The sequence below is a fragment of the Ambystoma mexicanum genome, chromosome 10, assembly GCF_040938575.1.
Source record: "Ambystoma mexicanum isolate Mex_15411 chromosome 10, UKY_AmexF1_1, whole genome shotgun sequence".
Taxonomy (NCBI): domain Eukaryota; kingdom Metazoa; phylum Chordata; class Amphibia; order Caudata; family Ambystomatidae; genus Ambystoma; species Ambystoma mexicanum.
In genome coordinates this window covers 253,699,069-253,712,076 of record NC_090932.1, presented here as the reverse complement: position 1 = coordinate 253,712,076, position 13,008 = coordinate 253,699,069, and the positions used below count along the sequence as shown (strand labels likewise).

Genomic DNA, 13,008 nt, shown 5'->3' with positions numbered 1-13,008 from the left:
GTTATAATGAAGTTGTGCCTTTTCGTTGAACGTTAATGAATGTCACATTATCCCTTGAAGACATTGGCCCTCATTACGAGTTTGCCGTTAGGCCGTTGATAGTACCAGAGACCTCCGGCAACCTCACCTTACCGTTTCTGCCACCTGACATCCCAGTGCTACTGGGATATCACAGGCGGTGGAGGAACGGTAAGTTCCCATTCCGTGGAGTCCACGGGAATGAGAACCCTGAAGCACAGATGCAGTGAAAAACCTGCCGGTAGGAGACAGGAGGCATACTATTGTATATTGTCAACAGGCTGCCTCTAGATGATGGGCCTCATTACGAGTCTGGCGGGAGCCGTACCGGAAAAACCGGCAGGCTGCCGCCGACCCAAATAACATTCCGCCTCTGTGATTGCCGGAATCACTGGGGCATTACAACCCCGGTGACCCGGTAAGTCCCATTGGACTCCATGGGGATGGGGACAATGGAAAAACTGGTTCCATCTATGACAGAGCCAGTGTTTCCATTTCGGCCTGCAGACGGGGGGTGTTACTGCCGCCAGGTCGGACCTGGTGGGAGTGACACCTCCCGCGTGCAGAGCTCGGAATCAGCTGGTCCAGAAACAACAGTGGTTGCGGATTTACCGCCACCCCTGTTTCCGGACCGGCAGGGTCGTAATGAGGCCTGATGTATAGGAGTGTCCAAAATCAGTCTACAATGTAGCCTCTGGCCAATCCCACTCTGTGTCTGTGTCGATTCTACCCCACCATCCTCTTCAGAATGATGTTCTTCAAGGCTCTGTACTTAAACCTACTCTTTTTAAAAATTACACTACACTTGATATATTATTTTGTCCATCTTTCTTCATGTTTGCACTGATGACTAACAAACTTGGATGCTTACACTCACTTCATATGAATTCCTCAAAACTGAAATTATTCATTTTCCTTTGTAACTTCCTTCTTTCCGCCCTCTCGTTTTGATCTTATTTCCTCTATTGCAACTCCCCCTGTCTACCGCAGCTCATACCCTTGGGGTTATTTATGACACTTCTCTCTCTTTTTCACTTCATATATCCCATACTGGGCACACAGCTCACTTCTACCGTTTTAATATTCCAAAAACTTGCCCTGTCCTTACTGTTCTTGCTATTAAACACCTAATTGCTAATCTTATCTTTTCAGACTTGGTTATTTATCTGCTTTTCTTGTTGGTATTCCAGTAAATGCTCTGGCAGCTATTAGTTCTAGCTTCAATTCTTCCCTTCGTCTCTTTTGTTGTTTACCTCCACAATAGTCTCTATGTTTTAGCTTGCTTTTTTCACACCATCTTACATTTCACTCTCATATACTTTTCCATTTTCTTTGGATTATTCGGAAATGCCTCAATGGTCTGTCTCCTCCCTATGTTTCTTCTCTAATTTCTTGTTTACTGTCAATCACTTTCTCTTTGCTATACATCTCAATTCCTCTTCTCTTTAATCGCATTGTTCTGCTTTGTCACTTCTTGCTCCTAAACACTGCATCTCTCGCCCTTTTCAAGTATATGCTGTTTCTTCTCCTGCAATATTTTGCCCTCTACTCAAAGAACATCTTCTTTCTTCATCTTCCTCCTCTTGATATGTATTGTAAAATGTGTAAATGTTTTGTGATTAATACAACACCTTTTAATTGTACCGCTTTCAATGTTATTGAGCATCTCTTTGGAGAAGGCACTTTATGAATTCCATAAACTAAAATAACATAGCTCCCTGTTAATATTAATTACTTGTTGTCTAGAATTAATATGGGGTTGTTTCTTGCTACCAAACCTTGTGGTAACATTACTCCACAAATGCTCCAGTGAAATCAGTTTTTTATCAAACATTCCTTGAGTTGTGCGGTTTTCTTTTGAGATTGCTAATTACTGCTTCCTCCACTTGATCTGCGAGGAATGAGGCAGATTGAGGTGGATGCTAGCAATTAGTTAATTTGTCTGAGAAAGATATAGATATTTCTTTTTCCATGGTGATACTGAAGGTCAAAGTCGGTCGTGTTCCTGGAGATAGGTCAGTGTGATGATGAGAAAACATTCCCCGTACAACTTTCAGCTCTCTGCCTTTACCTTTGATGCCCATAAAAATGCCCTGCAACAGTAAGGAAACATGTACAGGTGTCAAGCAGAGCGTTGCGCTGGTGTGTACGTGTGGTACTTCTGAAGGGGCGAGCGGAGGTGTGTCTGGACTCCAGTTTCAGGTTAATGTTAGGAAGAACCAGGGAACCAAACACAGCCTGATTCCAGGGTCTGATACCAGGATCTAGGCATGCTCATCTTCCTGCTCTACAGATAATAACTCAGTCCATAGAGGGACCAAGAACAGTGTGAAACACTGAGTGCATGGGCAAGAATGTAGCAGAACAGCTACAGTCATGGGGATGGTCCTGGAAGGAGATAACTGGGCTTCAGGGCAGACAATGGGACTGGAGCCTGCAGCACAGCAACACAAGGAACCCAGGACCAGATGGACATGAAGGAAGTGAAGGTGGCAGAGGAACCAAGAAGCTGGATCCAGGGTCAATAGGAGAAGGAAAGCAAGAGAAAGCAGGCATGAAGGAAGGAATGACCAGGTACTGGGGCCAAGCGTCACTCATCGGAATGTGTTGAGATGCAAGCAGGAGAAAAACCAGCTGTGTTTTGTAGGTGCTGGCAAAGGGATTGACACCTGAGCTAAGAAAGCTCAAACAGCTTAGTATGAGCTCTTCCTCCTGTGAAAGGTCAAGCCCTTCCTCCCTCCGGACAGCTTTAGATCCACCTTTGAAGCACTGGTCCTATCTCACGCGGATGGGGCCAATGCACTCCTCAAAAGCCTCCTGTCATCCTCTCTTGTGCCCCTGAGAAGTGTCCTTCATGCGGCAGCACGCCTCATCAAGGGTCTACGCAGATACAACCACATCATCCGGTCCTCATCAACCTTCACTGGCTCCCACTGCACACACAAATCACCTTCATGTCTTACTGCATCATCTACAAGGCAGTCACACTCAAGTCACCCAAATAGGTTGCAGAGAAACTCAGCATCTCTGGTGGAAAATGCACCACCAGAGGCCAGGACACAAGCAGACTTTAAATCCGCTGCTGCAAAAAAGAAAGGACCAGAAAAAAGCCTTCTCTGTCTACAACACAAGACTATGGAACCTCCTACCGGTCAGCATCAGACTCGTCCCCACGCTCCTCCAATTCAGAAAATAACTCAAGACCCACCTCTTCAAGGAATCTCTCCGCCTCAACACCTACGCCATTACATCACCCCTCATGCCGCCTAACACGCTAGATACCGCCCGCCCCTCTTCTCCCCGCAACCCAGTACAGCTGTACTCCTCCTCTGTGACCCTCGGTATCCCACCCCACACTGTATATCTGTTCTGTTCTTACCTCTGAAAAGCGATCTGTTATGTATCTGTATTGTTGTATACCTCTGTAAAGCGCTTTGTTATATATCTGTATTGTTGTATACCTCTGTAAAGCACTCTGTTGCTTCTCAAAGCTAAGTCTGTGCTCAATAAATACCATTCAAATAATAATAATGTATACAGCATTCATTCTTCATTAACTCTCACATTCACCTACATGCATTAACATTCATTGCTTATAGAACATTCATTCTTCTTTCCCTCTCACATTCAAACATGTGCATCAACATTCATTATTTATACAGCTTCATTCTTCATTGAAGCATATTCAGACAAACAGATCAGCATTCATTAATTATAAAGCATTCATTCTACTTTCACTCTCATTCAAAAAAAATGCATCAGCATTCATCATTTATACAGCATTTATTCTTCATTCAATTGCACATTCAATCAAATGCATTAGCATTCATCATTTATACAGCATTTATTGTTCATTCAATTGCACATTCAATCAAATGCATTAGCATTCATAATTTATACAGCATTTTCCTTCATTCAGTCACATTCAAACACACATCAGCATTCATCATATATCCAGCATTCATTCTTCCTTCAGTCTCACATTCAAAACACACACCTTAGCATTCTTCATTTGGAAAGCATGCATTCTTCAAGTACTATCCCATTCAAACACATTTAAACAACATTCATTCTTCATTAAGTATTGCTGAAGCACACGTCAGCATTCATCTTTCAGAGAACATTCATTCTTCATTCATTCATATTCAATGCATTAGCATTCATCATTTATGCAGCAGTCATTCTTCATATGCTCTCACATTCACACACAGGCATTAGAATTCATAGTTTCTAAAGCATTCATTCTTCATTGCCTCTCAAATTCAAACACCTGCACCTGAATTCATCATTTATACAGCATTCATTCTTCACTATCTCTCTCATTCAAACACATTTATATCTCAAGAGTGACTCCATTAAGGGCATCCATAGGCTCAAAACCTGCCTCTCACTGATACAGTGTTGGATGTCCAAAGCATACTTAAAGCTCAACCCCACCAAGACTGAATTCCTATTCCTCAACAGCATCACCAAACACCCACGACATACAGACCTTGCTATCATCCATGAACTCTGTGGGATTCACACCTGAGCTAAGAAAGCTCAAACAGCTTAGTATGAGCTCTCCCTCCAGCGAAAGTTCAAGCCCTTCGTCCCTCTGGACAGCTTTAGATCCACCTTTCAAGCACTGGTCCTATTCCATCCGGATGGGGCCAATGCACTCCTCAAAAGCCTCCTGTCATCCTCCCTTGTGCCCTTAAGAAGTGTCCTACACGCGGCTGCATGCCTCATCAAGAGTCCATAGAGATACAACTACATCACCTCGGCCCTCATCAACCTTCACTGGCTCCCACTGCACACACAAATCACTTTCAAGTCTTACTGCATCATCTACAAGGCAGTCGCCCTCAAGTAGCCCAAATACCTTACAGATAAACTCAGCATCTCCGGTGTAAACGCACCACCAGAGGCAAGGACACAAGCAGACTTCAAACCCGCTGCTGCAAAAAGGAAAGGACCAGAAAAAGCCTTCTCTGTCTACGACAGAAGACTATGGAACCTCCTACCCGTCAGCATCAGACTCGCCCCCACGCTCCTCCAATTCAGAAAAGAACTCAAGACCCACCTCTTCAAGGAATCTCTCCGCCTCAACACCTATGCCATTACATCACACCTCACGCCTCCTGACATGCTAGATGCCGTCTGCCCCTCTCCTCCCCACCACCCAGTACAGATGTACCCCTCCTCTGTTACCCTTGGTATCCCACTCCCACTGTATATCTGTTCTGTTCTTACCTCTGAAAAGCGCTCTGATATGAATCTGTATTGTTGTATATCTCTGTATAGCTCTGTAAAGCACTCTGTTATATATCTGTATTGTTGTATATCTCTGTAAAGCGCTCTGTTGTTTCTCAAAGCCAAGTCTGCGCTCAATAAATACCATTCAAATAATAATAATAATAATAATGTATACAGCATTCATTCTTCATTAACTCTCACATTCAGCTACATGCATTAACATTCATTGCTTATAGAAAATTAATTCTTCTTTCCCTCTCATATTCAAACATGTGCAACAACATTCATTATTTATACAAAGTTCATTCTTCATTGAGGCATATTCAAACAAACACATCAGCATTCATTTATTATAAAGCATTCATTCTACTTTTGCTCTCATTCAAAAAATGCATCAGCATTCATCATTTATACAGCATGTATTCTTCATTCAATTGCACATTCAAACAAATGCATTAGCATCCATCATGTATACAACATTTTCCTTCATTCACTCACATTCAAACACACATCAGCATTCATTAATTATAAAGCATTCATTCTTCTTTCACTCACATTCAATTACATGCATCAACATTCATCATTTATACAGCATTCATTGTGTATTTAATTGCACATTCAAACACATGCATTAGCATTCATCATGTATACAGCATTCATTCTTCATTCACTCACATTCAAACACACATCAGCATTCATCATATATCCAGCATTCATTCTTCCTTCAGTCTCACATTCAAAACACACAACTTAGCATTCTTCTTTTGTAAAACATTAATTCTTCATGTACTATCCCATTCAAACACATTGGGCCTCATTACAGGTGGGGCGGTCCAGAAATAACAGTGGCGGTAAACCCGCCACCACTGTTAATTCCGGACAGCCCGATCCCGACTCCTGCAGGCGGGAGGTGATGTTCCCGCCAGGTCTGACCTGGCGGGTTTAACACCGCCCGCCTGCAGGCGGACGTGGAAACACCAGTACCATCACAAGATGGTGCCGGTGTTTCCACTTCCCCATTCCCATTGAGTCCTCTGGGACTCAATGGGAATGGGGATTAACCGAATTCCGCCTCCGAAATTCACGGGACACCAGCGTCGTAATGCCCTGGTATTTCCGGGAGTCACGGAGGTGGAATGGTAATACGAGTCCGGCGGTAACCAGGCGGTTTTACCGCCTCGGTTCCCGCCGGACTCGTAATGAGGCCCATTGTCACTGAAGCACACACGTCAGCATTCATCATTCACAGAACATTCATTCTTCATTCATTGATATTCAATGCATTAGCATTCATCATTTAATCAGCAGTCATTCTTCATATACTCTCACATTCACAGGCATTATTAGAATTCATAATTTCTAAAGCATTCATTCTTCTTTGACTCTCACATTCAAACACAATCATCAGCAATCTTTATTTGTACAATAGTCATTCTTTGTTCACTCATATTCAAATACATGGGTCAGCATGCATCATATATACAGCATTCATTCTACGTTCAGTCTCATATTTACACACCTCCACATTAGCATTATCATGTATAAAGCATCCATTCTTTATTTCCTCGCACATTCAAACACACATTAAGAGGGAGCCGGGGTCTTGAGACCACCACTCTGCCTCACTAAGTTCATGACGAGACGAAATACCAGAAATGCTTGCAGACACTCAGCTTATTTTGGATGAATTCCAAACGCACCAATGATTGCCAGGTACACCGAGAGGTACCCGCTCAGCCAGCCATACAGACCAAATACAATGCAAATCTTTCCAAGTGTGGGAGAAGAGCTCATGAACAGAGACACCTATGTGGACAGCCTAGACTAAACACCAAGAAGCCATTATTCTGATGTCATTAGTGACACCACGACATAGCAGCGTTATACATGAAGCACTTGTGCGGTCCGCACCACACAAACACACACTCGAATACATGAAGAATGTGAGCGCACAGTTCTATAGCTAGAGGACAGCTACAAATACATACTGTCATTGCTTTTATTATTTTGTCATTAGCCAAATGCAAAAACGCAGTACTGCAAGGCGCAAGAGATCCTGAGTAAGCTTGCAGATGCTTAACGCAAATAACCCTATAGAGCTGCAGGGATATATGTACATGGAACCTGGCAGAACCAAGTGTGACTAACCTATAGATAATGTAGCATACCATGGACCTTATAAGGTTTAGGGAAATTACAGCAGGCCTCAAATCACTGAGCAGGAGATGAACAGAGTTGACTAAGGCTGGACAGAGAGCATGACACTTGAGACAGGGCCCACAGCCAAGGTCAAGAGATATGAAGACACATTCCAATCCCCAGATGACAAAGGGACCAGCTGCAGAGAAACAAAATAAATCCTCATAATTCGCAGCTGCAGATCTCTAAATCGTGGTCTCTAAACACGTGATGCAGCCAAGCAAGACAATGGACAGTCTCCCGTGGTGGGAACGAAGAGCCGGTCCCAGTAACCAGACGAAGATTGTTGCTACCATCAGGAGAATATTCTCATAAGGCAAGGTGGTGTACACAAGTTCCAATACAGACACATAATATTTCACATTAACTTGAAGTGGTACACAGCGAGCTGAGAACTCATTTGAGTCCCACGCCTGGGGGGATTAGCTCTAGCCAATCACTGTTTAGTATTCCAGGGGTAGATGGCAACGGACAAGAACCATTGGTAAACCTACTACTCTGCAACAATGTAATAGATAGTGAATTAGGGATGGGACAGGCCAGCCACCTGACATGTAAGAGCCAGCAGAATAACACGTATAGGTGACCATATAGGATATTAGACTTTTGGTAGCCAATCCCTCACACCGATAGGTTTTTGGAGAAGGGCCCAAGTGATGACGGAGTAATGACGTAATTTTGGAGTAAAACTGGCCTGTGAGACAGGAGACAGAAGTGCTGGAATCTACCTGTGTTCTTGTATTTATCACTGTTGGTTTTATTTGCAATAAACCTTAGTTTGAACTTGCCATTGACTGAGTGCTCTGTGTATTCTGGGACAGGGAGTTGGGCTCTCCAAGTCTGGACCTCCAGCATCGCTCTGGCATACCTGTGAGCTCTCCCCAACACACACATCAGCATTTATTATTTATATAGCATTCATTCTTCATTCAGTCTCAAATTCGCACACACACACTAGCATGAATAATTTATTAAACATTACTTCTTCATTCAGTCTCACATTCAAACACATGTATGCAACATTCATTCTTTTTTCACACACATTCAAACATGCACATCAGCATACATAATTTAAACAGCATTGGCAATCCCATCAATCTCATATTCAAACACACTCAACAGCATTCATAATTTCTAAAGCATTCATTCTTCCTTCACTCTCACATTCAAACTCATCATTAGCATCCAACTTTTAAAAATCATGAATTCCTCATTCACTCCCACATTCAAACACATTTATAGCGTATTATTTCTTCATTCACTGTCATATTCAAACACATGCATCTTTATTCATCATTTATACAGCATTCATTCGTCATTCACTCATATTCACACACATGCATTAGCAGTCATCATTTATAAAGAATTAATTCTTCGTTCACTCTCACATTTAAACACATGCATCAACAGTCATTTTGTATACAACATTCATTCTTCATTCACTCATATTCTAACACACGTGTCAGCATTCATCATTCACAAAGCATTAATTCCTCGTTCATTCAGATTTGATTGCACACAGCAGCATTCATCATTTATGAAGCAGTCATTCTTCCTTCACTCTCCCATTCACACACACACATTAGCATTTGACGTTTCAAAAGCATTCATTTTTCATTCACTCTCACATTCAAACACCTTAATCAGCATTAAATATGTATACAAAATTCTTTCTTCGTTCCCTCTTATTCAAATACATGGATCAGCATTCAGCATTCTTTTATTTAATTTATGTATGTATTCATAACATACCGAAAGACCACACTATTATTCTGTGAGCAAGGATAAGCATGGTTTAGATAAACAATGCAGTCCTCAGTAATGTGAAGACGGAGGAAACATTCTCCTCCTGCCATATGTTAGGAGATAGGGCATTTCAAATCAAGGCTGTCTGGACTGGAAAGGATCTACCTTTTCCTATAGTCTGTTCAAATGTAGGTCAGCAGAAAATATTAGAGTTACAGGATCATACATACAGCATTCATTGTTCATTCACTCTAATATTCACACACACGCATTTGCATTCCTAGTTTAGAAAACATTAATTCTTCATTCACTCTCACATTCATCTTATATACAACATTTATTCTTCCTTTACACTCACATTCACACACATTCATTAGCATTCATAATTTATTAAGCATTCATTCTTCATTCACTCTCACATTCAAACACATTTATACAACATTAATTCTTTATTCACACATTCAAACATACACGTGAGCATTTATTGTAGTCGTATATTTAGATGACATTCTGGTCTTTTCCTCTTCATTTAAGGATCATGTGAGACATGTTTGGGAAGTCCTTACCATACATCGCTCTAATGCCATCTATGCCAAACCTGAGAAGTGTTTGTTCCATGCACAAGAGGTGGAGTTCTTGGGATTTCATATCTCCCCCGGGGTTTTGTCCATGAATCAGACAAAAATCAGTGCTGTTCTGAATTGGCCCGTACATACCACGATAAAGTCACTCCAATCTTTCCAAGGTTTCGCCAAATGTTATTGGTGGTTTATAGCGGGATTCTCTTCCATTGCTGCTCCATTGACCAAACTTACCAGTCCTTGCTGTCCGTTTGTTTGGACCTCGTCACAACAGGAGGCCTTCCTTGCCCTTAAAACAGCATTCACTTTGGCTCCCATACTGCAGCACCCAAATCCCGAACACACCTACATCATTGAAGCAAAACGCCTCCTCTTATGCTTTAGGTGCAGTTTTGTCCCAGGTCTGTACCAACACGGGTCTGTTACATCCTGTAGCCTATCACTCCCGCAAATTCTCCTCTGCAGAGAGTCACTATACAGTGACGGAGAAGGAGCTACTGCCAGTAAAAGATGCCCTTCAAGTGTGGAGACACCATCTCCTAGGGGCAAAGCATCAGGTAACAATATATACCGATCACTGGAACCTCCAAGACCTGGCTTCCTTCCGCTGCAACAACAGTCGCCAAGTAAGATGGCATTTGTTTTTTCCGCCTATGACTTCATCATTAAACACCGCCCCAGTGTTATGCATGGAAAGGCAGATGCCCTGTCCCGCTTTCCGGGGAGGTCTTCCCTTCCGGTCTTTCCTGAAATCCTGCTCGATCCCAAGCATGTTATATGTTTTTGTACACCCTCCACTGACCTGTTAACCTCCATACGTCACTGGACGTCTACTCATCCTACATTGATCGATGAATGGGATGCGGTTATGCATGACGGTTTACCTTTTGTCAACAACAAATTGTTTCTACCCACTCCTGATACTCGTACCCAAGCTCTAGAATGGTCCCATGATGCAGTCATTAATGGTCACCCAGGACAGAAACACACCCTTTCATTGTTACAACGTTGGTGCTGGTGGCCATCCATGTGCAGAGACACCGTTACCTACGTGAATACTTGTTCTGTTTGCGCCCAATGTAAAATCCGAAAGGGGTGTCCTTTTGGCCTTTTACAACCACTACCACTACCTCTCTGACCCTGGCATACCATTACCATGGATTTTGTCACGGACATGCCTATGGTGAAAGGATTCAATACCATATGGGTGGTCGTAGATTCATTTACCAAATGCCCGTTTTATACCTTGCAATGGTTTTCCTACAGCACCTGTTCTTGGCAGTTTGTTGTTTCGCTATATTTTTTGCCTTTTTGGTTTACCTTCAGTCATAATTTCAGACCGGGGTTCTCAGTTCACCTCTCATTTCTGGCATTCCCTCACACACTTACTAGGGATAGACACAAGGTTTTCCTCCTCATACCACCCAAAAACAGATGGGCAAACGGAGCGTGTAAACCAAACCATGGAACAGTACCTATGTTGCCTTTCCCTACAGCACCAACATTCCTGGTACCAAGTCCTGCACATTGACGAGTTTGCATATAACAATGACTCACATTCTTCCACTGGTTATTCCCCTTTCTTTTCCCTGTACGGTCAACACCCTCGGATTCTGCCTTTCCCTGACTTATCACCTTCTCCTATACAAAAGCCTGCTGTCTCCTCTTGTTTACAGGAACTTAAACACGTTAATAATCAGACGCTTGTTCACCTCAGAGAATCGCAGGAAACAATGCGCCTAGCAGCGGGCAAAATATTAGCACCGGCGCCTTCTTATATTGTAGGTGATCGTGTTTGGTTATCCACCAGGCATCTACCAATCCCGGGCTGTAGGGAACTCCTTCCACGTTTTGTGGGGCCTTATCGTATCTCCAAAGTGGTCAATCCTGTGGCCTTCCGTGTCTCATTGCCTGCTGCCTGGCGTATACATCCTGTGTTTCATGCCTCCCTCTTGAAACCATGTCCACCCTCTACACGCATTGTCTTACCCCCTGCTCCTCTTGTGCAGGGTTCCTCGGATGAATACGAAGTTAACTGCATCTTGGGCTCTTGTTCCAAAAGGGTCGTCTCTACTACCTGGTGGACTGGGTGGGCTACGGACCGGAGGAGCAATCCTGGGAACCTGCTTCTCAGGTGAATGCCCCTCTCCTTGTCTCCCGATTTCATAGAGGTAATCCTTCTTGCCCACAGGGTTGTGGGCCCTTGGTGGGGACTCTGTTATGAACTCACCTCTGCCCGTGCTTGCCCCGCCCTGTTCCACCGAGGAGTCTCGCTCCGTTCTGGGCACTCCTGGAGAGGTCTTGGTTGGCGGCATTGGCCGCTCCGATCCTGGCAAGTCCTGTGGCAACTTGCAGCGTGTCGAAGGGGACGGTCAGGTGTTTGGAGGCGGGGCCTTCCCCCTTCACTGGTTTCTTCCGCATCACATGATTCCCCAGCCTCCAATCAGCACCACAGTTTACGGCCACGTGTATCCTTACGCGCTCTGCCAAAGCGCTCCGTGATAGTAACCAGGAAGTATAAAGGAACACCTGAAACGCCGCAATACGCTTCTCAGCTGTTTTTCTTGCAGCGTGTGGTGTTTGTTCTCGTTTCTGGTGCTTTTTTGGGTTTTGGACTTTGGCTCTTGCTCTTTGGACTTCTACTGGATACTACCCTTCGGATTTGGCACCTTTCTTCATATTGATACTCTGAACTGCTCTGACCTTGGATTTTGAACTTGTATTGCCTTTGGATCTCCCTTTTTTGATTCTTGGAACACTTGGCCCTTGGATGTTGGATTCCTTACCTGTCTGGAACCCCTCCTGGTCCTGGCCCCATCCTAACCTCCCTTCATGTTACAACCCCCCCCCACATTTCCTCCTGCACTTATGGTGGCCTCCCATGGTTGTCTAATGTAAGAAGCCTCTTGGGTACTATACATTAGCCTATTCTCGACCCTTGGAGGGAACAGCAGTCATCTACTGGTAGGACACTTTATGTTCTCATCTCTTGGAGCGTGGTGTTAAGGTTGGTGTTTTGGTTAATATTCTTACCTGCCTTTTCTCCTTACTGTCATCCGGGGTCCAGTGATTCCTGTTCCTGCCACCACCTGTGGCCTCAACGACCGGTCACCAAGTTTATTTATATCTCTCTGACTGGTAGTTGGGGACAGAGGTATTCTAGTCTACGTGGATCTCAGTTCCTGACAGAGTTCCTGACAATCATGTATACAGCATTACTTTTTCC

General features: G+C 43.6%; 1 protein-coding gene across 1 annotated transcript in view; it reads right to left on the bottom strand.

Moving 5' to 3' along the window:
• The window catches only part of LOC138492851 (uncharacterized), a 50,614-nt gene extending 38,517 nt beyond the window's left edge, over positions 1-12,097 (bottom strand). The window contains exon 1 of the mRNA XM_069620185.1: positions 12,013-12,097. Coding sequence (XP_069476286.1) covers positions 12,013-12,097 — 85 coding nt within the window. The remainder of the gene's footprint in view (positions 1-12,012) is intronic.
• Between the last annotated feature and the right edge of the window lie 911 nt (positions 12,098-13,008).